The sequence below is a fragment of the Neofelis nebulosa genome, chromosome 10 (assembly GCF_028018385.1).
Source record: "Neofelis nebulosa isolate mNeoNeb1 chromosome 10, mNeoNeb1.pri, whole genome shotgun sequence".
Taxonomy (NCBI): domain Eukaryota; kingdom Metazoa; phylum Chordata; class Mammalia; order Carnivora; family Felidae; genus Neofelis; species Neofelis nebulosa.
This window is the reverse complement of record NC_080791.1, coordinates 73,535,424-73,558,604: the sequence shown is the minus strand read 5'-3', so window position 1 is coordinate 73,558,604 and position 23,181 is coordinate 73,535,424. Positions and strand designations below refer to the sequence as shown.

Here is a 23,181-nt window from a genome sequence, read left to right as displayed (position 1 = left end):
CAATCTCCATATGGGTATCATTGCTATCCCCATTCTACAGATGTGGACACTGAACTCAGAGAGGTTACAAACAATGACAGCGAACATTCATTTAACACTTGCTATGTGTCAGATATGTCCTGACATTAACTCATTTGATCCTTACAACAACACTAAGAGGTAGGTACTATTATTATCTCCCCTTTACACAACAGGAAATTGAGACTCAGAGCTTAAGTGATTTTACTAGTCTTCCCTACCGGTCAAGGGGCAGAACCAGGTCTAGATCCCAGGAGTCTGGCACCCAAGGAGGCTCTTAACTGCTTCTGAGACTGTGTGTTTAAGGGTAATCAAACCACTTGGGCCAAAGGTATAAATCTGGAGGTCTACCTCTGTGTTTGGCTCAGTCTGCATGTCGAAGGTCAGGGCTGTACCTCTGACTGTTAGGCTGTGGTCAGACTGTGTGTCATTAAGTCAGGCTATGATTTTTAGGAGTCACAACATCTAATTGGCATCTGGAGTCTGGAACACTCTGTGCCAAGCCAGAGACAGCACAGTGTCATGAGGGGGCAGAGGGTATTTTCCCATGTAGGGTGGGAGCTGGGCTCTATCAGGATCATCCAGGTTAACCCCCTACCCAGGTGACCCCATGAGAGTGTGGTCGGGAGACTAGGGGGCACAAGTTGAGAGAGAGAGATGTTAAGTACAGACTTCAGAGAGCCTCCCTCTCCTGAAGACTCAGAAGCATCTCCTCATGCAGAGAACCCCTCATTAACCCCAGTGCCTGATGGACTGTTGCCCCCAGAAACATCCTGTCTGGTCATTTGCTGAGTTTATTTTCTCATTTTCCGGAAAACATGTAATGTTCTTTCCTTAAAGCACAAATTACCACCTATCGATAGACCATTCTTCTCCAAAGAACAAGGACTAACTCCCTCCATTCTCTTTTTATAGAGCTTTGCTCTGCAGAGCCAGAAATTCTAGAACAGGGAAAAGCAGAGAGGAGTACCCAATGAGCTGCAGGCGTTAAGGACAGTGGGTATTGGGGAGCAGCTGGCCCTCTGAGAAGACTCCTGTCTGGTCACAGGTCTGGAATCCTGCAGAAAGTTGAACCCACAAAATGACCTTGGTCCTGAGGCACCAGATGAGATCAAGGAAATGTTCTATGAAAAAGTCACATTTGAGCTGAGAACTGAAGGATAGTAGGAACTACCTGGGAGAAGGGAGAGGAGACCATTGCAGGCAGAGGGAACAGCATGTCTTGAGACAGGAGAAGCACGTTAGGAAATCTGGAAGAAAACCAGTGATTGGAATGCAGAAAGCAGAGAGAGCTGAACTTTGAAGGCTGGAGTGGCAGGTGGGAACCATACCAGGCGGGTATGCCTATCCTAATGCCCTCACCCACGGATAGAGGGCATTTGTCCCTCTCTGGGAAGGTTCACCATCTTGGCCTAGTTCCCAGCCCAGACTCAGGCTGGGGCAGACCCCAGGCATTAGCCTTTATCCCATGGCATAGAGGATTAGGGTGTGTGAGGGGTGTGTGTGTGTGTGTGTGTGTGTGTGTGTGTGTGTGTGTGTATGTAACTTATACATGAAATTTATTATTTTAACCACTTTTAAATGCACAGTTTGTGACATTAAGTACATTGACATTTGCACAGCCATCATCATCCATCCATCCAACCATCCATCTCCAAAACTTTTCATCTTCCCAGACTGAAACTCTGTATCCATGAAACAGTAACTCCATATTCTCCTCTCTCCCCTACCCCCTCATCCCCTCAAAACCACCATTCTACTTTCTATCTTTACAAACATGACTACTCTAGGTACCTTGTCTAAGTGGAAGCATACACTGTTTTATCCTTTTGTGACTGGCTCGCTTAACTTAGCATAATATCCTCAAGGTTCACCCGTGTTGTAGCATGTAGCATGTAGCATTCTGACGAATGTTCTTTCTTTTTAAAACTGAATAACATTCCATTGTATGGATATAATGCATTTTGCTTATCCATTCATCTGTCAATGGACACTTGGGTTTCTTCCACCTTTTAGTTACTATGAATAATGCTGTTAGGAACATGGGTGCATTGAGATCATATTTGATCACATACATTGCTTTACAGAGGCAATTCTGGAAGTGGGCAAGAGGGAAAGAGGAGAAACCATGAGAAAGCCCTCCAGGTAGTGCAGGGGACATATGATGGTGGCCACCGAGGAGATATGATGGTGACCCAGGTGGCCCAGATATTTAAAAGTAAAGTAGACATGGGGCGCCTGGGTGGCTTGGTCGGTTAAGTGTCCGACTTCGGCTCAGGTCATGATCTCACGGTCTGTGAGTTCGAGCCCCGCGTCGAGCTCTGTGCTGACAGCTCAGAGCCTGGAGCCTGTTTCAGATTCTGTGTCTCCCTCTCTCTCTGCTCCTCCCCTGTTCATGCTCTGTCTCTCTCTGTCTCAAAAATAAATTAAAAAACGTTAAAAAAAATAAAAATAAAAAAAGTAAAGTAGAACTTGGTAATAGGTGGGGTGTGGAAAGGGACAGGGAAGATGCTGGGGTAATGAGAATTCAGAACCTAAAACTTGCCCGCAGCCCCCCTGTCACACCACTGTCCTTTTCTGCTTTTCTCTCAGTCAAGCCCTAAGCTTTGGCTGAGGGCTGCGATGTCTGGCACTGTGGAAATAACCCTTGGGCTTAGTCCTGGGTCCACCACTAACTCCCTGTGTGACCTTGGACACGAACTCAGACTCCATGAGCCTCAGTTTCTGTATCTGGACAGGAATTATAAGTCCCTGTCTAAGTCACAGGATTTGTATGAAGAGCAAATCAGACCACATCTGTTAAGACCCATGTGAGGCATATTTTCAAGTCTTGGCTCCCAAAAGTGACCTTCATGAAGGGCCAAAGAGGTTCTGATGCTCAAGTCCTGTCTGGGGAGTGTAGGTGTGGGGGCAGGGTGATGGCCTCCAGCTGTGGGATCCCTGTGACCTCGTCACCAGACCAAGCTGAGGGGTTTATCATCCCAGTCCTGTCAAGAGGCGGGTAGCACGCAGAAAGCAGACACTTCTGCCCCCTATCCTAATGCCCTCACCCAGGGACCTGAGATAGATGGCATTTGTCCCTCTCTGGGAAAGTTGACCATCTTGGCCTAGTTCCCAGCCCAGACTCAGGCTGGGGCAGACCCCAACTTTTGTCTCCAAGAGATGCCCTGGCATTTGTGTGACCAGGCCCATCTAGGGATGGAGGGCAGCTTGAAGGTATCTCCTTCTCTGTGGCCCCACTAGAGAGGAGCTCTAGGGAATGTAGGCTGGCCTTATCTGCATAGGACTCTAGGGAGTGAGGGGGAAGGAGCTGCCTACGCTAAAGCAAGCATCTCCTAAAGGGGGGCTTATTATTGTTCCTTCCTCTGGTTGCCAGCTGACAGTGGTTTATTGGCAGGTGGTAGCGGTGAGAATTTAGAGATTAGAATCTACTGATAGCTTCTGATGATTATGGTTCCAGGTCTGAAATCTGGAGATAACAAAAATATTAACAGCTGATGTCCAAAGAGCACCACCCGCTGTGTACCAGGCCCACTGTGCTAAATGCTCACAGCAACCTTTGAGGAAGTGCTGTTATCATCCCCATTTTTATGGGTGAAGAAACAGAGGCCTGGATGGGTTAAATGATTTACCCAAAGTCACATAACTATTAAATTACAGGATCTGAGCCCAAACATATCTGGCTGCAAGGCCCTGTTCTAACCACCGTACACACTGCCTCACAGAACTGTGACTTCCTTTTTCGCACCCCCCAGTCCCCCAGGCTCCATGAGGAGCATCATCATGCTGTAGTGGGCTCTATCCTGGGGACACTCAAGCTTGCAGTGAGCTCGGGCAGGTCACAACCTCTTTAGGGCCCCTTTATAGAGGAGGACAGCTATTAAATGAAAGAGTGGGTCGAAGGATCTTTAAGATTTTCCAGGCTTAGAAATTCCACAAGCAAACCACTATAGGGCGGAGGCTCCAGGCATGGGCTCTGCATCAGGCTGGTCCAGTTCCACCTCCCGACTGAGCAGTTACTTAACCTTTCTGAGCCTTAATTCCTTTGTCTGTTAAATCAGGGGTGATGGCACTTTTCCCCTCACAAGGTTGTTGTAAGGAATAAGTGACATAATACTTAAAATGCTTCCTTGGCACGGCGCCTACAACTTAGTTAACTTCAAGACATAATTTTCCTATTTTTCTTACTAATTACTGTAAAGGGAAATTTGGCTGACCAGCTCGACTTACAAAACTTAAAAAAAAAAAATTTAGTGTTTATTTTTTTATTTTTGAAAGACAGAGAGAGAGAGAGAAAGAGAGCGAGCAGGGGAGGGGCAGAGAGAGAAGGAGACACAGAATCTGAAGCAGGTTCTAGGCTCCGAGCTGTCAGCACAGAGCCTGACGCAGGGCTCGAACCCACAAACTGTGAGATCATGACCCGAAGCGAAGCCGGATGCTTAACCGACTGAGCCACCCAGGTGCCCCTTGACTTACAAGATTATTAATGTTTTGAACATACCTATCATGAATTTTTTAATGTTTCAGATGTATACCATCTGAAAATTACACACATATATTCACACACACAGCCTTTTATTCAGAAATGTGCTCTCACACCCATAACAGTGGCTTGTTCACACAGATACGTCCTTCCTGACATACTTCTTTTCTCTCCTTCTCTCCCACACACTTGCACACCCATGATTGCACACACGTGCAAATCCACACACACATGTCCTCTCCCCTGCAGCCCTGCTAGTCTACTGGACCCTGGCCTTCATCACCAAGACGATCAAGTTCGTCAAGTTCTATGACCATGCCATCGGCTTCTCACAGCTGCGCTTCTGCCTTACGGGGCTGTTGGTGATCCTCTACGGGATGCTGCTCCTGGTGGAGGTCAATGTCATCAGGGTGAGGGTAAGAAGACCACTCCTGGGCCACCCCAGCACCCATCTCAGGACACACCGTAGCCAGGGCGGGGCTTCTGATCAGTGTCCTTCCCCTGGATGTGGGACCCCACCCTGCTTCTTAGCCAAGCCCTAGAAGCAGTCAGCCTCCTTTACCCACCCCCAAAGGAGAGTTGAGGCCGGTGGGGGAGTTTTGAGAGGAACATTCCATCTGGTCCCACTGCCCTCTACCCGAGGATCCCAGAGGGAATGGAAGTGATAGGATGTGTTAGCCAAGGTTGAAGGATTCTGAGTTTAATCCCATAGAAGAGGGAAAAGAGCTTCAAGTACTGGCTTCCCCCGAGCTCTGTTGTTGTTTCTGTTGTTTTGGGGGAAGGGAGTTAATGTATTCATCATAGTTTCACATATACCTGAAGGAGTAAATGTGGCTGCATACATGTCTTTGGTCTTGTTTTGTTATCATTTTTGCTTATTCCCTTTACCTCTTTCCTCTCTTCCTACTCTATGCTCCCTGGACCTTCCCCCACTCCCCAAGTAACCCAGATAACAACCTAATATGTGCACTTCCATTCTTGGTTTTTATTAGTATAATATCATATACTTGTATCTACTTAAGGTTCTTTTTTCTCAACACATGTAAGAGTAAGGTTTTTCCTCTCAATATTCATTTTATAAAAATAGGATCATATTATACACAGTTTTCTGCATCTTGCTTTTCTCACCCAACAGATATCTCTTAGGACTCCCTCCAAGTCTGGTATGGCTAATTTAGTTTTCTTAATGGCTGCATAATATTCCATCATGTGGATGAGCAATAATTTATTCAGCCATTACCCTATTGATGGGCATTCACTGTGTTGCCAAGTTTCTGTCTTCACAAATAATGGTGTATTCAACATGCTTCTATCTTTATGTATTGCTGTTTTTATTTCTTTGGGATAGAGTCCAAGGAGTGGAGTTGCTAGTTCAAAGAGTCTGTGTATTTTAAATTTTAATCAATGTTGCAGATTGCCTTCCAGAAAGACTGTAATCTACTAGCAATGAATACGACAACCGTCTCCCTTCCTCCAACAAGCAATGGGCCAGCCCCATTTGGGTGATAAGTGTGAAGTGCTACTTGCATTTGCATTTCTCTGATACCCCTGTTTAGTTGGTGATTTACAGGGTACAAAGGCCAACCTCACTCCCTGCCTCAACTGACCCTCACAGCACCCCTGGGATGCAAGTACCACCCACATTTTAGACTTTCAAAGGAAACTTTTTAGAGGAGACTTGTCCAAAGACACCTTGCTAGTAAGTGGAAGAGGCAGGTCTGCAGGGCTCCATGTCCTGCAAACCCGACATGAAACATGGTAATGTCCTCAGATCTGTGGGGAAGATGGTATACGGGAGATTTCTGTTCTTTCCCAGTCCTGCTTAGATCCAACCCAACCCAGCCAAGGGGATACAGAGCAGACCTCAATGAAGTGTTATAAGCCAGGAGGCCCTGGCACTGATGGCCAGGAGGTGTGGAGGGGACCCATTTCCTGGGAATAGGCAAGAGATGGCCCCCTATGTTAGAGGTCAAGGGTGGGGTGTCACAACCCCAGATCTTTTCTGGGGCAAAGTGGAGGGTGGTGAGAAGTTGTACTTACCCATCCCCTGTGACCCATGTGCCCCACAGAGATATATCTTCTTCAAGTCGCCAAGGGAGGTAAAGCCCCCTGAGGACCTACAGGACTTGGGGGTGCGCTTCCTGCAGCCCTTCGTGAATTTGCTATCCAAAGGCACCTACTGGTGGATGAATGCTTTCATCAAGACTGCCCACAAGAAGCCCATTGATCTCCGAGCCATTGGGAAGCTGCCCATTGCCATGAGGGCCCTCACCAACTACCAGCGGCTCTGTGAGGCTTTTGACACCCAAGCGGTCAGTGGGGGCCCTGCCTCACCATCCGTCCCCCTCCCTTTAATTTACAGTCACAGATGGGGACCTCAGAAGGCATCAGGTCAAACCCCTGGTAGGGCCTATGGAGGGGAAGAGGCTTGCCCTGAGTTACACAGTGAACCAGGGACAAGTCCAGAACTAAAGATTCATAGGACTGTCACAGCTAGAATGGCCCTTACACCCTTGTTGTCCACATGGGGGAAACTGAGGTCCTGAGAAGGGGTGTGACCCCACTGCATTCCCTCATGTCCTATGTTCTTCCTTCTGGAGTTCAGTGACTTATCAAGGTGGGAATGTTCACCCATATTAAAGCAGAGATTTAGTGGCCTGACACTTGCACGAATTCTGTAAGTTGAGCCAAGTAGGGGGTCTCCCTCTATCACTACCATGGAAACGGAGGCTCTGAGAAAGGCGCAGAACTGGCCCACAGCTGGTAGGTGGCAGAGCCGGTGTCCCAACTCCCAGTCCAGTGTTCCTTTGCTGCCTCTGCCCTAGCATGGGGAGGAGGGGTAGACACTGAGGGAGATGCAATGCAGGTGGTGACGAATGAGTGTGCCACATGCTGTGCTCATCACATGGTCCCTGACCGGCTGTGTGACCTTGATCAATCATCTGGCCTCAGTTTCCCCATCTGGACTGTGTTGGTGTTGAGAGGGCCCACCTCACCATGCACTTGATGGTTCAGTGATTTCTTCCTGGAGTTCACCTGTCTGCAGAAAAGTTTCCCCAGGCAGCAGGAACCAGGGACTTCCTGGGAGGCCAGATTCTGCCATTCTGACCAGGCCATCGGTCTCTCTGGGCAGCAGAAGGACTCGCAGAGCACACAGGGTGCCCGGGCCATCTGGCAGGCACTCTGCCGTGCCTTTGGGAGACGCCTGGTCCTCAGCAGCACTTTCCGTATACTGGCTGACCTGCTGGGCTTCGCCGGGCCGCTGTGCATCTTCGGGATTGTGGACCACCTTGGGAAGGAAAACCGCGTCTTCCAGCCCAAGGTAGGCCATCCCAGGGGTAGAGCAGGGCATCCTTTGGAAGATTTTCCCTTGTACATGAGAATGTGCAAGGGGCCAATCACACACGCACAAAGCCCTTGGCAATATCTCCCTCTAGAAGATGCTCTGCATGTGGTTAACAGAAATGCCAGGGGGCAAGCTTGTGCCCCAGGAAGATTTATGATGCTCTTGCCATCTCTTCACCTTGCCATCATTGCCATAATTCCTCTCCCAGTTATTACTCATTCAGAAAGTTGTAGGAAGTACATTTGTTTGCTCAGTGTCTAGGGCTTCTGTGATTTGTTGGATATGTTGGCTTAAGTTTACATCATCCTAATGGATTCTAAACAACTTCACAATCTGTCTTCTTCAGTTCTGTATATCCTGGCATTCAAGGCTCTACAGGGACATCTTGGAGGTTGCTGCTGGGGGTGACAAGAGGGAAACCTCCATGAGTTTCTCCCCCCCATTCCAGATTTCACTCAAAGCTGACCCAGTTTTATGAATATGTGGGCCTTTCCCATCAAAAATTCTTTTTACAAAAGGATTCCATGTTTTAAAAGTACTTGAAACTCATTGGATTAGATGATATCCAATGGCCTTTGCAGCTTTAAAGATGCTACAGACTGAAATCTGTTGGACGAAAGAAGCAGGAAATCTTTGTGGGGGTTGATTTTCCCTGCTGGGGCAATGGCATCCCCTCTGGGGATGAGGGTGGGGTACTTTATTCCTTTATCTGTTTCCTTGCTGCCACTTAGGTTTAGATGGCCACAAAATGGAAAACTTTTCACGTGTAACAAGACTCAGAGTTTTATTTTCCCAGCAGGAATATCATTGTAAACTTCTGGCCACAAACAGACAGTCTGAAAATGGTGCTGAGAATTGCTAATTAGGGACCTTAATGATTTATGACATTCCCTTGTGTAATGCTATTCATCTCCTTGGCTCTAAGATCGCAGAGAGCATTTAATCCTCTGGAGGTTTATATTAAGTTTTTTAAGAGATATAATTAATCAGCTGAGCACTTCTGATCAGCAGTATGAGACACTCCAAATCTGTTTGTCTGATTTATTCAGCAAATATTTATTGAACCCTACTCTGTGTCAGGCCTGGTTTGGGCTGTGGGAATCCAGAGGCAATGGTTATGATGAGGACCATTCACAATACTGACAACCACGTCCTGACCACTTAACGCATGCACGGCTGCTTGTGGGAATTATGCATGTGTTGTCACATCTCATGCCTAACACAACCTTTTAGGGTAATTTTTTTTTTTTTTTTTTGGTAACAGCTTTATTGAGATATCATTCACATACCATATAACTTACAAAGTAGGTATTTTTATCCCCATTTTACAGATGAGGGACTTGAGGTGTGGAGAGGTTAGGTAACTTTCTTTAGTGTTTCTCGGTTACTTGGCGACAGAGTTGGAATTTGAACCCAAGTCTCTTTCACTCCATAGTATATATCCCCTACTATGAGGGGGTGTATACAGGGAACTGTAGGAAGAGGGAGTGACTAACTCAGCCAGTAGTCATGGATAGCTTCATAAAGGAGCTAGCATTTGAATGGGGCCTTGACATATGAGTATGAGTTGGCCAGGCTAAGATGGGCAGATTTCTAGTTCAACACGAATGTCAGGACTCTTCTTGCTTATTTCGACCTTGATGGCTTTTGAGCCTCTGAGCTGTACTTGGCCCCAAAAGAGAGAGGAAGGGCCATCTCCTCTTGTCTACAAGAGTGTTACCTTCAGTTCTAGTCTGACCATAGATGACTCCAGAATACTCTACATTGATAACTCTGTAGCAACAGGGCCTGTTGTTACTATTGGGGGGCGGGGGGTGTCACAAGCCAGAGCCCTTGTCAGCTTGTCCACATTGTTGTCTTCTTCCTGTGTTTCCCAAAGCTCTGGTGGGCTTCTGCTGGTGAGAGAGCTCTGAGGCAGGATGTGCCAGAGAGGTAGTGAGAACAGCACTTAGAATTTTAGCTCATCCGAACGTTAGCTTTGTGGTCTCTTTTCTCTTTATTTGTGTACCAACCCTGGGATTTACCGCCCTCTCGTTGGAATGCTCTTGTCCTGGTTACTCGTCAGTACATAAATCCCTGAGACAGATGGCTCTGCCTCAGTGGCTGCAGGCCTTATCAGATTTAATATTTGTTCCCTGCAGCCCAAATACAATCAGCAAATTACAGACACTGAAACAAGAGGTGAAAGTAAATATAGTCTCCAGTGTCAGCAGCAAAGAATCCTCAACCGTGTGGTTGCCTGGGATATGGCTTAATTTTCATTTGGGCTTCTGGACCCAGAAAATGGGGCAGAGGGGTCATTTATTGAGGTCATTCGGTTCATCCCCCTGCCTCCCAATGGCTCTAACTCAGAGAGACAGGTGCTGTTCTGGTCTTTATGAACCTACAAGGACAGAAGCTCTCTAGCTACGTGTGCCAGCATTTAACAACCCTCTCTGTGAGAAAGCCCTTCTTTCCACTCAGCCTCAATCCACGCTGCTGTAGTCTGCACAGCCGGACACGACTGTTTACATCATTGTCAGTGGCTGCCCTGTCCTCCCTTCCCTTTCCGGGACACTCACAGTTGGCAGGAATCACACCGCCCTTGGCATCTGCGAGGACAAACATTATCTCTTCTTTAATTCCACACTCCTGCCCCGTCTGCCACACCCCAGGGAAAGCTGGGACCCTGGCTGGGAGCAGCCCATGACCTCCCCCTCTACTGCCTCCTCTCCCACCTAACCCCCACCCACAATCTGTCACCTGCTGTGGATGCCACTGATCTGGCTGTAGGGCAAGGGAACTGGATTCATAATGAACTGCCAGCATCTGAAACCTGCCAGCGCTGCCCTTGGCCATTAGTTGAGCAGAGAAAGAACAGTCTGGGTTTGATCTGAGGGCCAAAGCTTCAAACAGCCTCTAACCTCAGAGGGGAAACGTGTGTAAGTTTGTGAGTGTACGTGTGTTTCTGAATGAGTTCTCCTGGAAACTGTTTATGATTCTGTATGTATGTCCTTCTATTTGTCCTGTGTCTCTTGGTTTATCTCTTTCCATGTGTGTCTGTGTCCCTATTTGAGTACACGTATTTGTAGCTATTGTTGTGGGTGACTGTGTAAATTTATATGCATTTCTGTGACTTTGTGATGTCAGTGTGTGGGCTGGTCTCTTCATGGCAATGCCCATGCAGCTGCTCTGGCCTGGCAGGACTCCCTTCCTCTCACTAACCCCTCTCAGCCACCAAGACTCAGCTCAGATGTCACCTCCTCCAGGAAGACTTCCTCTAATAGGGTTAGATTCCCCTCCTCTGTGCTTCCATAACATCCGGGGCTTGCACCATCAAAAACCCCTTGTCTCTTTCCCAACTTGACCCTGAGTCCCCTACGACAAGAACTGCATTATCTGACCTCCGGGTGCCCAACACCCAGCTCTATGCCTGACATTCAGGAGGCACAGGAGAAATGATTCTTCAGGGAATCATATAGAAGTTGTCACATATTGAGTGCTTATGCTTACTAGATATTTTTAGCTGCATTGTTACGTTAAATTCTCACAACAACTCTCTGAGTAGAAACCCTTAATGGCCTCATTTTACAGTGAGGAAACTGAGGCTCAGAGAGTTTGAAGAACTTACATAAAGACACAGTGGCTAATATATAATGATCTAGGACTCAAACTCAGATGTGGCTAACCTCTAAATCCAGGCTCTAAACCACCATAACTGGTTATAGATGGATGGTTGGGTACACTGGCCCATGAGTGTTCAAAGATAGTTGTCATTGTTTTCACCCAGGGTCTTCCAGGGCTGGGACCTATGGGCAATGAATCTTCTGGTTCCTGCCAAAATAAGAAGCAAAAGCCCATGTGATCCCTCTCCATTAAGCTCTAGAGAACAAGGGAAGGAGGGCTTTCCAGTCATATCTCTGGCCAGACAGGGATAATGAGGGTCAGAACTATAGAGTCAAGGGTCCTAGGTTCTAGTCCGACCTGTGCAATGAACCCAGCTCAACTGCAAAATGGAGAAATGTAGGGGGGCCTGGGTGTTTGTTGAGCTTCCAACTTCAGCGGTTTGTGAGTTCGAGCCCCACATCGGGCTCTGTGCTGACAGCTCAGAGCCGGGAGCCTGCTCTGGATTCTGTCTCCCTCTCTCTCTGCCCCTCTCCCGCTCACACTCTTTCTCTGTCTCTCTCAAAAATAAACACTTAAAAATGGGAAATGTATAACTTCTATAAAAAGTAGATGGGAAGGAAGAGCATATACATTGATTGATTTAAAATATGTATTGAGCACCCCCGGAAACAAACACAGTTTCTTTCCCTGAGAGCTTGTGAAAATGTGGGACGAGGGTATCTGATCTTCTGAAGCATTTAACTCCCGCCAGATGTCATGTTGCAGGTCCTTGGCCTTTCCTCTCTAGCCTTCAAGGTGCTGGGCAATGTCAGTGCCCTCATACCCATTTAAACCTCCCCAATGCCTGCCTTCCTTGGGTAGTAGTACCTCAGGTCTCTTTGGCTAGTTTAGTTCCCACTTCTTAATAAAAACTTAGCTATTCTGGGCTCCATACCTTTTATGTCTCTCTTTGAAGAGAGATCAATAATGTCCTAATGACTTATACCTACAGGAAGAGTTTCATTTTAATAGGCCACGGAATTCTTGATCCAAAGAAATATAGTTTCTGACCCTGTGGTGTGTGTGTGTTATGGGGGGAAGGGGTCAAGGTTTTGCCTTTAAAGCTGCAAAAAAAGAATTTGTTGTTTTGTTAAAAATGTGAAAACAATGATGAGTGTATTTAACAAATGCCACCCGTACTCTCACCAACATATGTGATCACTTGACTTTTCTAGTCCTCATTCTCCAGCCTATGTGTTTTCTGATCATTGTGACATAGCACATGCATGGCAGTCCTTGCTGCTTGAGAGCTTTTGTGATGATCAGTGTTCTTGAGTGTGTGGTATTCCCATGAGCATCATACCATACCTAACCATTCTCTATGGTTGGACATTCACATGGCTTTTCAGACTCTCCCCTTGCTGTAATCCAGAGATAGAATACTTTTTTCACATACAGCTATTTCCTGGTGTGAAATTATTTCCTTTGGGGTAAATTCCCATGATGTGCTTTGTTGCTTTAGCATAATGGGCTCCATTCTCCAGAGCTGGGTCTCTGCAGAAGATGATAGAACCTAAGAATTCCAAAATGTGTTGGATAGGACCAGGCTTTCCCAAACCCACATGCCTTCTTTTTTGACTGAGAACCAGCCAAGTGGCCATGTTTCTGTCCCCCATAAGTCATAAGCTTGTAGCTGACAATGGGAGACTCAAGGTCAAAAGGCTGGATAAGGCTTTGGTAGTACGTCTAGGGTCGTAGTTTTGGCATCACACAGGTTCATGTTTACATGTTGTCCCTTATCAGCGTGTGACCTTGAACCAGCCACATAGCCATGCTGAGACACCATTGCCTCATGTACAAAATTAGGCTCATAATGGCATTCTTCTCATTAGTGTATTATGAGAATGGAGTTCTGTGCCTGATAAATATTGTATCCTGCCTGTAGGATACGGGTCTCAACCCCTGCAGCCTAATTTTAAGGTCCATTTTGCTGCCTCCAGCCCACCCCCACCCTCTACCCTCTCTTTTCTCCTTCTGCTTTTCCCTCTGGTTCTGTGACAAATGAGACAGAGTCAGGGGTTCAGGCCTTGGTAGGGCCTTCCTCTATGAGACCTCAGTGGTCTCTCTGTGTCTGCTTCCTGCTTCCTCTCTCTGTGTCTGTGAAAAGCCTCCCTTCCCACAGATCCAGGGAGAGATGATAGACGTAAGCTCCATGAAGCAGGGCTGGTTTAGAAGGCCCAGATCTTTTCTACTACCATTCGATAGCCCTGTATCCGAGATCCAGGAATTTCTGACTCTAGGAAAAAAGACTCCTTTTAGAGTTCTGACCCCATGGACCTGATCCTGGCCATAGACATGCCCTCAGCCTCCTTCTCATCACTATGTTCCCACCACCCTTTAGCCTGCAGCAGCTCCTATCCCCTTTCAAATGGCTTTTGGAGTTCAGGGCAGAGTCTCAGAAAGGGGAGAGAGTGCTGTCTTCATGGAAACATTGATGTGGTTCTGCTGGGGAGCAAAGGTTTAATCAGGATCAAAGTTTTCCTGGGAGTTATTGATGCTGAATTTGGAAACAGGCATGCTGTTGTTTCCTGGTATCTTTAGCAACAGAGTCAAAATGTTTGGTTTTTCCCAGTGCTTATCATCTGAGATCTTGCTAGAGGTGCAACAAGAGGACCTTCGAGTTAAAAGGACGTCCCGGGACCCCACGAGGCTCAGGGGCTTCTAAAATCTTCTCCAGCCTATTATAGGTGATGACTTTTCATCTCGCCTGGGAGCACTACAGTTTTCCCATTGGTCTTTCTTCCCCAGAAATTTCTACAGGGCAGGCTGTTGGTGAGTGTAGGACAAGACCTCAGCTCATTCCGGTTTTTTTGTAGCAGAGAACACACGTTGTGGGATTTGTTCAGGCAGTTCTGGTTTTGGCCGCTCTGTGACTTGCTCTATTTATTCTTGTTCCATTCAGAGTGATCTCCCCTGGGCCCGGTGGCCACAAAGCTGAGAGTCATATTTATGGGCATGAGGTTAGAACTGGGCCACATTCTGTTCTCCTAAGTAGGATGATAAAGAGGGGATAGACACCTCTCCCTGTGGCTAGAAGAATGTTTAGTTGGATTTATTAGTCTAATTTCCCTCATAAACAACTGCATAAAGCTTTGCAAGCATGGAGGGTCTTGTAATAATGGCCACTGTGGCACAGTAACAGGTGCTAATGGCGGTCATTTTGCTAGCAACGACAGCCACCTCTGAATTCTCTTTCAGACGCAGTTTCTTGGGGTTTACTTTGTCTCATCCCAAGAGTTCCTTGCTAATGCCTACGTCTTGGCCGTGCTTCTGTTCCTTGCCCTCCTACTGCAAAGAACATTTCTGCAAGCATCCTACTATGTCGCCATCGAAACTGGAATTAACTTGAGAGGAGCAATACAGGTACTTTTTGCAATACAGGCTAATTATGTTTTCACTTAGCAGTAAGAACCGCGTTATTCATCCTCATGGGCACTTAAGAATAATTCCGGTGTGAGTTTATCTTTTTGTTGCCCTTTAGCAGTGCTTTGAAACAATAACCATTGACAAAGAGGTGTAGGAAGAGTGCAAAGTGCCTTGGGCTGGACTCAGGGAGTGCGATAGTTCTAGCCCTGGTTCTGCCTTGCACGAGGTCTGTGATGTCACCTGCTTGGCCTAGAATGGGACAGATGTCACTAATGGGTCACCACATTCTTTCCTGCTGAATGCAAATGCAGCATCAGACTCCTTCCCCAGATTCTGTCCCAGGGGTCTGCTACCAGTCTTCTCGGGTGCAAAAAAAATAAATGAGCTTGACTTACTGGGACTAGAGAGCCTCTAATGTCTATTTGAGCTCTTAAATCTTGGCCCAGCAAGATTTATTTGAACTCTTAAACCTTGGACCTAGTCCCTTGGATCTAGGTCCTTCTTCCTTCCCCCTGTGGTTTCCTTCCCAGCGTGGGTTTAAAGGGTGATCAAAATCAGGAAGGATTCAGGGCACTTTTAGGCAAGGCAGTGACGAGAGTTGTCCAAGCCCTAGTATTCTCTTTAGAATTTTGGTTCAGCCATTGGAATGGGGAGACCCAGTGAGATGGTGGTTTAAGTAGGACAAAAGTTTGTTTTCCACACACAGTCAGGGCTGCTGTGGCAGCTGCACACTTGTCAGAGACCCTGGCTCCTTCTGTAAGGCTGCCAGCCTGCTCATGTGCCTTCTGCCCCATGGCTTCAGATGACTATTGACATTGCCAATGCTGGGCCTACACTTAAACCAGCAAGAGAAGAAAGATGGGACAAAAGGAGGGAATGCTGCCTTCTTTTAAAATCATAATGCAGAAGGTACACATGTCCTTCCTCACCCCATCGACGAGAAATTGGCCATGTGGCCACACCTCGAGAGGCTAGAAAGTGTGGTCTTTGTTCCTGACAGCCATATATGCCCTGCTAGAAATTCTTCTCGTGAAAAGGAGAGAATGGATTTTGGGAGACAACTAGCAGATTATGCCATACCCAGAAATTCCCATGAAGTCAGTAGAACACTCAGAAGTTGTGACTAAATCCCAAAGCCACATCACACTTCAGGACAGAAATATTTCTCATTTCATTATTAACATTGACTGGTCCTTGGGAGCCAGGATCAGAGGCTTTGCAGAAAAGGGACTGAGAGGAGAAGGGTATGACCTGGGCTGGGGACCCTGTCAGAGTCCAAACTCTGGTTATCTTAGTACAGTCCATGTGAATGGTGCCCCCTGGAGTTGTGCACAGATTGTGCATCTGTACATGACAACGCTGCCCATCCCCAGTGGTTTTTCACTGAGAAAACAGAATCATTTCCTCATCATGTGAGAGTGGTGGAAAGAGCCCAGGAAAATACAAGACCCTCTGAGATTCACAGGGGCTCAAACTAGGAAGAACAAAGTCATTTCTCAGTTCAGAAAACCTCTCTGAAAATCCCAGCCTCTGCACAGACTCTTCCATTGACTGGCAGGCACATACCACCATAGACAACAGCCAATTTTGTAGTCAGTTTTGTAATTAAATCTTTCTACTTGTAGGTCATAAATTACACACTAGCCCAGTATTTTCCAATTATGCTAAAAGAGCCAAATATGGTTTTTAAATGGATTAGCATGTAATTGTTCTTATCAAACTGTCTGAGTCCAGGAGAGCTAAATTCATATGCCACAAAAAGAAACTGCTGGTATTAATTATAAAACAAATTAGAAGAACAAACCTTTTTTTCAGAGATTTACATAAAATTGTAGATAAAGGTCTATGTCTTCATGGGTTTGAGAAGAATGACAGTTCTTGAATGAAAAGTTATTAAGCCCCATGCTTGTATTGTATATATAATTTGTGGACATAAACCAGCTATCAGTCAATTGTGGATTTCTGTGTATCCTAGTCTTTATTTAATAATGCTTTATTTGATAGATTACTCTATGTTCCTACTTCACTAAAACTAAATTTACTATTATTCTTTGAAGACTGATTTCACATAACCTGGGCCATGCCTAGATCTGTCCAAAAATGTCATTGCCATTATTTTAAACTGTACCCATGGTGTATATAAACTCAAAAAAGACATACGATAGGTTCATGCTTTAAGCAGACCTGATCCACAAGAAAGCTTGGGTTTCACAAAAGATGAATTTAGGACTGGGAGTCCACCTGACAACAGAATGCACAATAGAATTTCATTTAAGAGGAGGCATCCCTAGGACGTTGAAGACAGAAATGCATTTCTCCTTGTTTAAGAGCACATAACTTGAAAATTGCCATGTTTCTAGGAGGCACAATCACTCTGCACACAGAGCTTTTAGGATCAGAGCCCACAGGGAGCCATTTCCATGGCTGCTCCCCATCTGCCCTGAGGAGACAGAACAAGGTCCTCTGGGGGCAGGACTCCCATGGTGGTGGGGCTGATCGATACTTGTATGTCATGTCTCACGAAAGACCTTCCCAAGCTGATCCCTTGTTTTGTTTCAAGGCTCAGTTAAGACAAGACACGGCCTCCAAACATACCCCTCCCCTGGTTGAAGACAGCCACATTAAAACAGACAGCTGCCCCACTTTATCATTTTTATGAAGCGTGTTCTCCACTGGCCTCTGGCAAACCAAGAATACAACAGGACACGAAGATCACTTTTAAGATTTAAGAGCTAATTGAGTCCTGTCCCCAAGGGAGAGGTCTTGCTTTGCTGGGGAAGTAGCTTGCCATGCTGGCAAGGATTCCTCATGTGAATGCTGCCTTTCTGACTTGCTTGTTCTGTAATCAAAGGCCTTTGCCTCTCTGAGCCTTAGTTACCTCATTTGTAAAATTGGAACCATTAATGCAGTGCCCCCTTACAAAGCTGCTCTGGGGCCCCGTGGAGGAATGTCTGAGAAGGCACTGGCATATTGTAGACACATGGCATCTGGGAGACGGATTAGAATGATGATGATGACAAATGTGAAATACTCTGCTCTCATTTCCAGACCAAGATTTACAATAAAATTATGCACCTGTCCACCTCCAACCTGTCCATGGGGGACATGACAGCTGGGCAGATCTGCAACCTGGTTGCCATCGACACCAACCAGCTCATGTGGTTTTTCTTCCTGTGCCCAAACCTTTGGGCCATGCCAGTACAGGTAAGGGATGTGTGTCTGAGGTGGGGGTGGGGGGCACAAAGTCAGAATCTGCTGGTACATGCCCAGTGACTAGGGGCTCACCATCTTCCATTCCATGTTTGCCTGCACCTTCCACACCCTTGGGGTCTCCATGGTGTGTACCCTGGCTTCCAATACTCGCTCACACTCTGTAAACAGTCTAGCTATCTCTCTTGTCATTTAGGCTCTCAAAAAGCATCCAACCTTAAAAAAAAAAAACTATGGTATAATCATATGTGGAACATTTTTGCAGACATTAAAAGTTATGTTACAACAAAGTACTTAATTACACTGAAAAGTGTTCATGATGGATGTTTAAGCCAAAAAGGTTACAAAACAGTACATGCAGTGAGCTTCACGCTAAATTGGAATACATGTACGTGTACACATTGGCACAGACTCACCCAGAAAAAAGAACTAGAAGGCCACAAGGTGGGGTTACGAGTGACTTTTATTTTCTTTATGCTTTTCTAAATTCTCAAGTAAGCACGTGTTGTTCTTGAAGATCAAAAACATGATTATTTCTAAAGCCAAACAACCTTTGGGGATGGTTCTGAAGGAGGCGCATTCTCCCCCAGTGATAGCAGGAGAATCCTTGGCATGGTTTTCCTGACTCCTAGTCTGGTCTGCTCTGTCTCTCATCTGGAGCTTTGACCATGGACTTGTGCTTCACTGTGGTGAATCCCAGAACCCCTGCAGGCTCCACAGAGGCTGCCTGGTATAGAGGAAAGTGCCTGGACTCTGGTGAAACCAGTTGATTCAAATACTTAACCTGTCTGAGCCTCAATTTCCTCATTTATGAAAAGGGGATGATTCCTACCCTCTGGTGTTGCTATGACAGGTCAATTAGACGATGTAAGTAAAGCACCAGAGTGCCTGGCCCAGAGCAGTCACTAAGTAAATATCAGATCCCTGGAAATTGCAGACTTTGGTTTGAGCAAGGACTTTACCAGTTCAGAATTGATTGCTTCTTAGGACGCAGATTCCACAAAACTTAATCTCAAGTGATTTTTATTGGTCCTTCTTACCTGTAAAACTTATCTTTATGAAAGACTTTAAAGGAAAATAGAACAGAGAGTCAGCTAGGCATCTTGATGGGGACGTAGGGCAGGGAATCTGATGGTCCTTTTTATGGGGACAGCCCTGTATGCCATCCCCCATTACCACTTATCCATGTCTAGACCACCATCCTCCCCCCAGCTCTACCAAGATGGATTGGTGACTACAGAAGCTATAGAAAGGGGGCACCTGGGTAGCTCAGTTGGTTAAGTGTCCTACTCTCGATTCCAGCTCAGGTCCTGATCTCACAATTCATGAGGTAGAGCCCCATGTCAGGCTCCATGCTAACAGTGCAGTTTGTTTGGGATTCTCTCTCTCCCACCCTCTCTGCCCCTCCCCCACTCGTGAGAGTTCTCTCTCTCTCTCTCTCTCTCAAAATAAATAAATAAACTTTTTTTTAAAAAAAGAAGCTATAGAAGGGCCTGGAGAGTTCATCTAATATAGTTACCAGTCTTTTATCCACAAGAACACTTCCTATTATGTCCCCTTAAACAACTTCTTTTGAAAGACTTTGTCCACCAAAATCTTCATTAAGATTTCATTTGTCCACCAGATTATCATTACTACTATTCATAACGTTTATTGCACGTACATCATTGCTAACAACGCTAATACTAATAACCCTTGCCCCAGGGGCACCTGGGTGGCTCAGTCAGTTAAGCATCCAACTTCATTCAGCTCAGGTCATGAACTCACTGTTCATGGGTTTGAGCCCCACATCGGGCTCTGTGCTGACAGGTTGGAGCCTGGAGCCTGCTTCCAATTCTGTGTGTGTGTGTCTCTCTCTGCCCTTCCCCCTGCTTGTGCTCTCTCTCTCTCTCTCTCTCTCTCTCTCTCTCTCTCTCTCCGGAATAAACATTAAAAAAATTAAAAGAAAAAATAATCCTTGCCTGCCCCAGCCTCTGTCACTTATGCAGTTAACCCTCCCAGCACCCAGGGGGTGGTAGTTTTTATCTCCACTACTTACCTTTGTTTATTTATCATGAAGTATCATTTGGTTTTCCACTTTTAATTCCTTAAAGGCTGGCTATACCTTTGCCACTTAGAGCTTTAACCAGCCCTCAAGACCCAGTGTTCCCACGTGGAGTTGATCCAATCCTTTCAACCTAGCCAGGATCTTGTGTGCAGCCTGGGTCACCTTTGGAAATACTGAAGCTAGCTCAGGAGGCCCTCTCCTTTATCCCCGGGAACTCTCCTTGATTTGTAATCTTTTTTTGGTCACATATACTTTTTTTGATAAAAGCTTCATTAAGATATAATTCACCCATTTAAAGTGTATGATTCGGTGAGTTTTAGCATATTCAGAGTTGTGCGACCATCATTACAATTTTATTAAGTTTATTTATCTATTTTTGCTTAATGTTTGTTTATGTTGAGAGAGAGAGAGAGTGAGCCAGGGAGGGGCAGAGAGAGGGAGAGAGAGAATCCCAAGGAAGCTCCGCACTGTCAGCACAGAGCCCCACACAGGGCTCAAACTCACGAACGGTGAGGTCATGACCTGAGCAGAAATCAAGAGTCGGTGGCTTAACCGACTGAGCCACCCAGGCGCCCCTAGCATTGTCACACTTTTAGAACACTTCCATCACCCCAAAGGGAAACCCGTACCCATTGGTGGTCACTTCTCATCCCCTCCCCCAGCCCTAGGCAACCTCTGACCTACACATACTTTTGACAGTCTAATAAAAGCTTCTCAGAAAAACAAATGTGTGTTCACACATTTTGCCTACGATTTCAGGGGCTGGACTGGCCCCCTGAAGCTCTTGGATGCCGTGTTAAGGAACTCGGCAATAGTGGGGACTTCTTTGATTCCTCATCCCGTGGGCACTGGAGGGGTGGGGCACACAGTGAGCCGGTAGCTGTGCCATATACCCAAGTATCTCCTTTCCGTGCTTCCCTAGTGACAGAATTCCCATGAGGCCTGTTTGTTTGTTTGTTTGTTTAAGAAAAGGGTTGCCGCCTGGTTTGATCTCTATGGGCCAGGTATTATTCTAGGTGCTTATCATATATATTCATTTAATATTCACAGAAGTCCTGCTAAGTGGGCATTAAAATCACCATGGTAAGGATGAAGAAGCTGAAACTCAGAGAGGTTAAGTAACTTGCCTAAGATTGCACAGCTAAGTGCTGAGACTGCATTCAAACTCAGGCTTGCAGACTCCGGGGACAATGATCTCCCCACTATTATACTAGATCACTTTCCTAACTTGTAAGTAGGAGCTAACATAGCCCTTGTATTCCCCACACTTGCTTTGCATACTCAGAATCGCTGCTTTCTGATATATTCTCCTGTAAGGTCCACTCAGACCCCTCAGAACAGAAGAGTGGACAGAAGAATTTAGGGAGCATGACAAGGGGTGGGTGGAGGAGGAGGAGGAGCCTGGCATCAGCAGCAGCTGTGTCTCCAGGTCTTGTTCCAGCAGCTGCCAGCACTTGGACGTGGTGGAGGTTCAGGCACCGACCCCCAGCAGGTGCCATGGTGGTGACTCTGGGAGTGCTCTTGGAGCTTCCTTGGTGTCTGGCTCTACCCAAGCCGCTGAACAATATGCCCTGATTGCCTCCATCTGAGGACAGCTAATGAAGACACTGGATGCCAGGGATAATTTTTGGGTAGGGTGATGGAAGCAGAGCCTGGCAGGAGTAGGAGTTTCTTTATTTCCCAACGTGCTTCTCTGCACCCCCGTGTCAGCATTTAACATCAGTGAAACACTGGGAGGCAGGTGGTAAAGGGGTCACTTACCAGCCCCTAAGATCCTGCTAATACAAGAGGCATTCTGTGATTAAGAGAAATTACAAAACCGCCCACCTCTGCCCTCGAGGTAGTGCAAGGAGCTTAGTGCCAATTTGGTGTAGAGTGCAAGGCCAACCCAGGCAGACTTTTTTTTTTTTTTCCAATTAAGGAAGACAGCACATCTGTTCCTCTAGAATAATCCCTGAATTTAGAGCTGTCTGCCTTTGAAGGCAACCTGAGAAATTGTCAGCTTGATGCTTCAGGGGCTGGCAAGAGTAATTTACACTTCTCATAAATATTCAGAAGTAGGCAGTCATTTACATAAAGCCAGAATAATTCTCTTTTCAGAGAATACTTGCCAGATTCACTAAAACATTAAAGATACCAGCCTTCATGTACATATGTGTATATGTATTATAGATTATAAAATGTATATGCCTCTAAGAATTATAAAAACTTGTATTTTCATCCAAAAACCACTCTACACGATGTCATAAATTTAAGAGATCATTTTCATTTTCTTATATATGTAATAATTGGTGTAATAGAAGACAGTTCATATTTTATTTTAAAAAAGATGCCAGGAGCCTGAGAATGAAAAATGAACTCTCAGACCCTGGACCGGTTTTGTCTGGCATGGATACGGCAGTGCCCCTTTGCTCATGTGTCACTTTTTCCCCAGTGTGAGGGAACCGTCAGCCTTGCCAGCCAGCCAACAGAACAAAAGGTGCTGTTACACTCATTGTGCAACCTCAGCTCTGAGACTTCCATCTGGAAGGTAGATTTGGAGAGAGTTAATGGTTCAGCAGGCTTACAGATAAATGCAGTTTGTTATCAGCCCAGAAAGCCACTGCTTGCATGAGAGCCCATCATGTTAATACCTCTTTCTGAAATTGCTTTGTCACACCTCCTCCTCTGGCCCCTGGGGACAACTCGGAAACCTGGGCACCAAGGCATGTCCCTCTCTAGGGGCCTGGGGAAAGGGGTTGCCAACACCGCTTCCCCCAGGGCGACTACCAGGTCAAAGGAAACTCACCCCCATGACCCTCCCTCAGATCATCGTGGGTGTGATTCTCCTCTACTACATCCTTGGAGTCAGTGCCTTAATTGGGGCAGCTGTCATCATCCTACTGGCCCCCGTCCAGTACTTTGTGGCCACCAAGCTCTCCCAGGCCCAGAGGAGCACACTGGTGAGTGAGCGTCCCCAGGGTGCTCGCGCCCCTTTTCCCCATCCTTCCCCCATGCGGCTGCTTGCTCCCTTTCCCTGTACATCAGGGAGGCTCCTCACTCTTCCCCCAGATGCCACCAAACAGC

The 23,181-nt window shown here is 46.4% G+C and overlaps 1 protein-coding gene across 6 annotated transcripts in view; it reads left to right on the top strand.

Moving 5' to 3' along the window:
* The window catches only part of ABCC8 (ATP binding cassette subfamily C member 8), a 77,217-nt gene that overhangs the window by 7,506 nt on the left and 46,530 nt on the right, over window positions 1–23,181 (top strand). For 3 of the 6 annotated variants that reach the window (XM_058688387.1, XM_058688384.1, XM_058688390.1), the window contains 6 exons: window positions 4,751–4,917; window positions 6,571–6,813; window positions 7,635–7,823; window positions 14,691–14,855; window positions 17,907–18,062; window positions 22,923–23,057. In XM_058688387.1, coding sequence (XP_058544370.1) covers window positions 4,751–4,917; window positions 6,571–6,813; window positions 7,635–7,823; window positions 14,691–14,855; window positions 17,907–18,062; window positions 22,923–23,057 — 1,055 coding nt within the window. The remainder of the gene's footprint in view (window positions 1–4,750; window positions 4,918–6,570; window positions 6,814–7,634; window positions 7,824–14,690; window positions 14,856–17,906; window positions 18,063–22,922; window positions 23,058–23,181) is intronic. The other 3 variants (XM_058688388.1, XM_058688386.1, XM_058688389.1) reach the window with 2 other exon arrangements.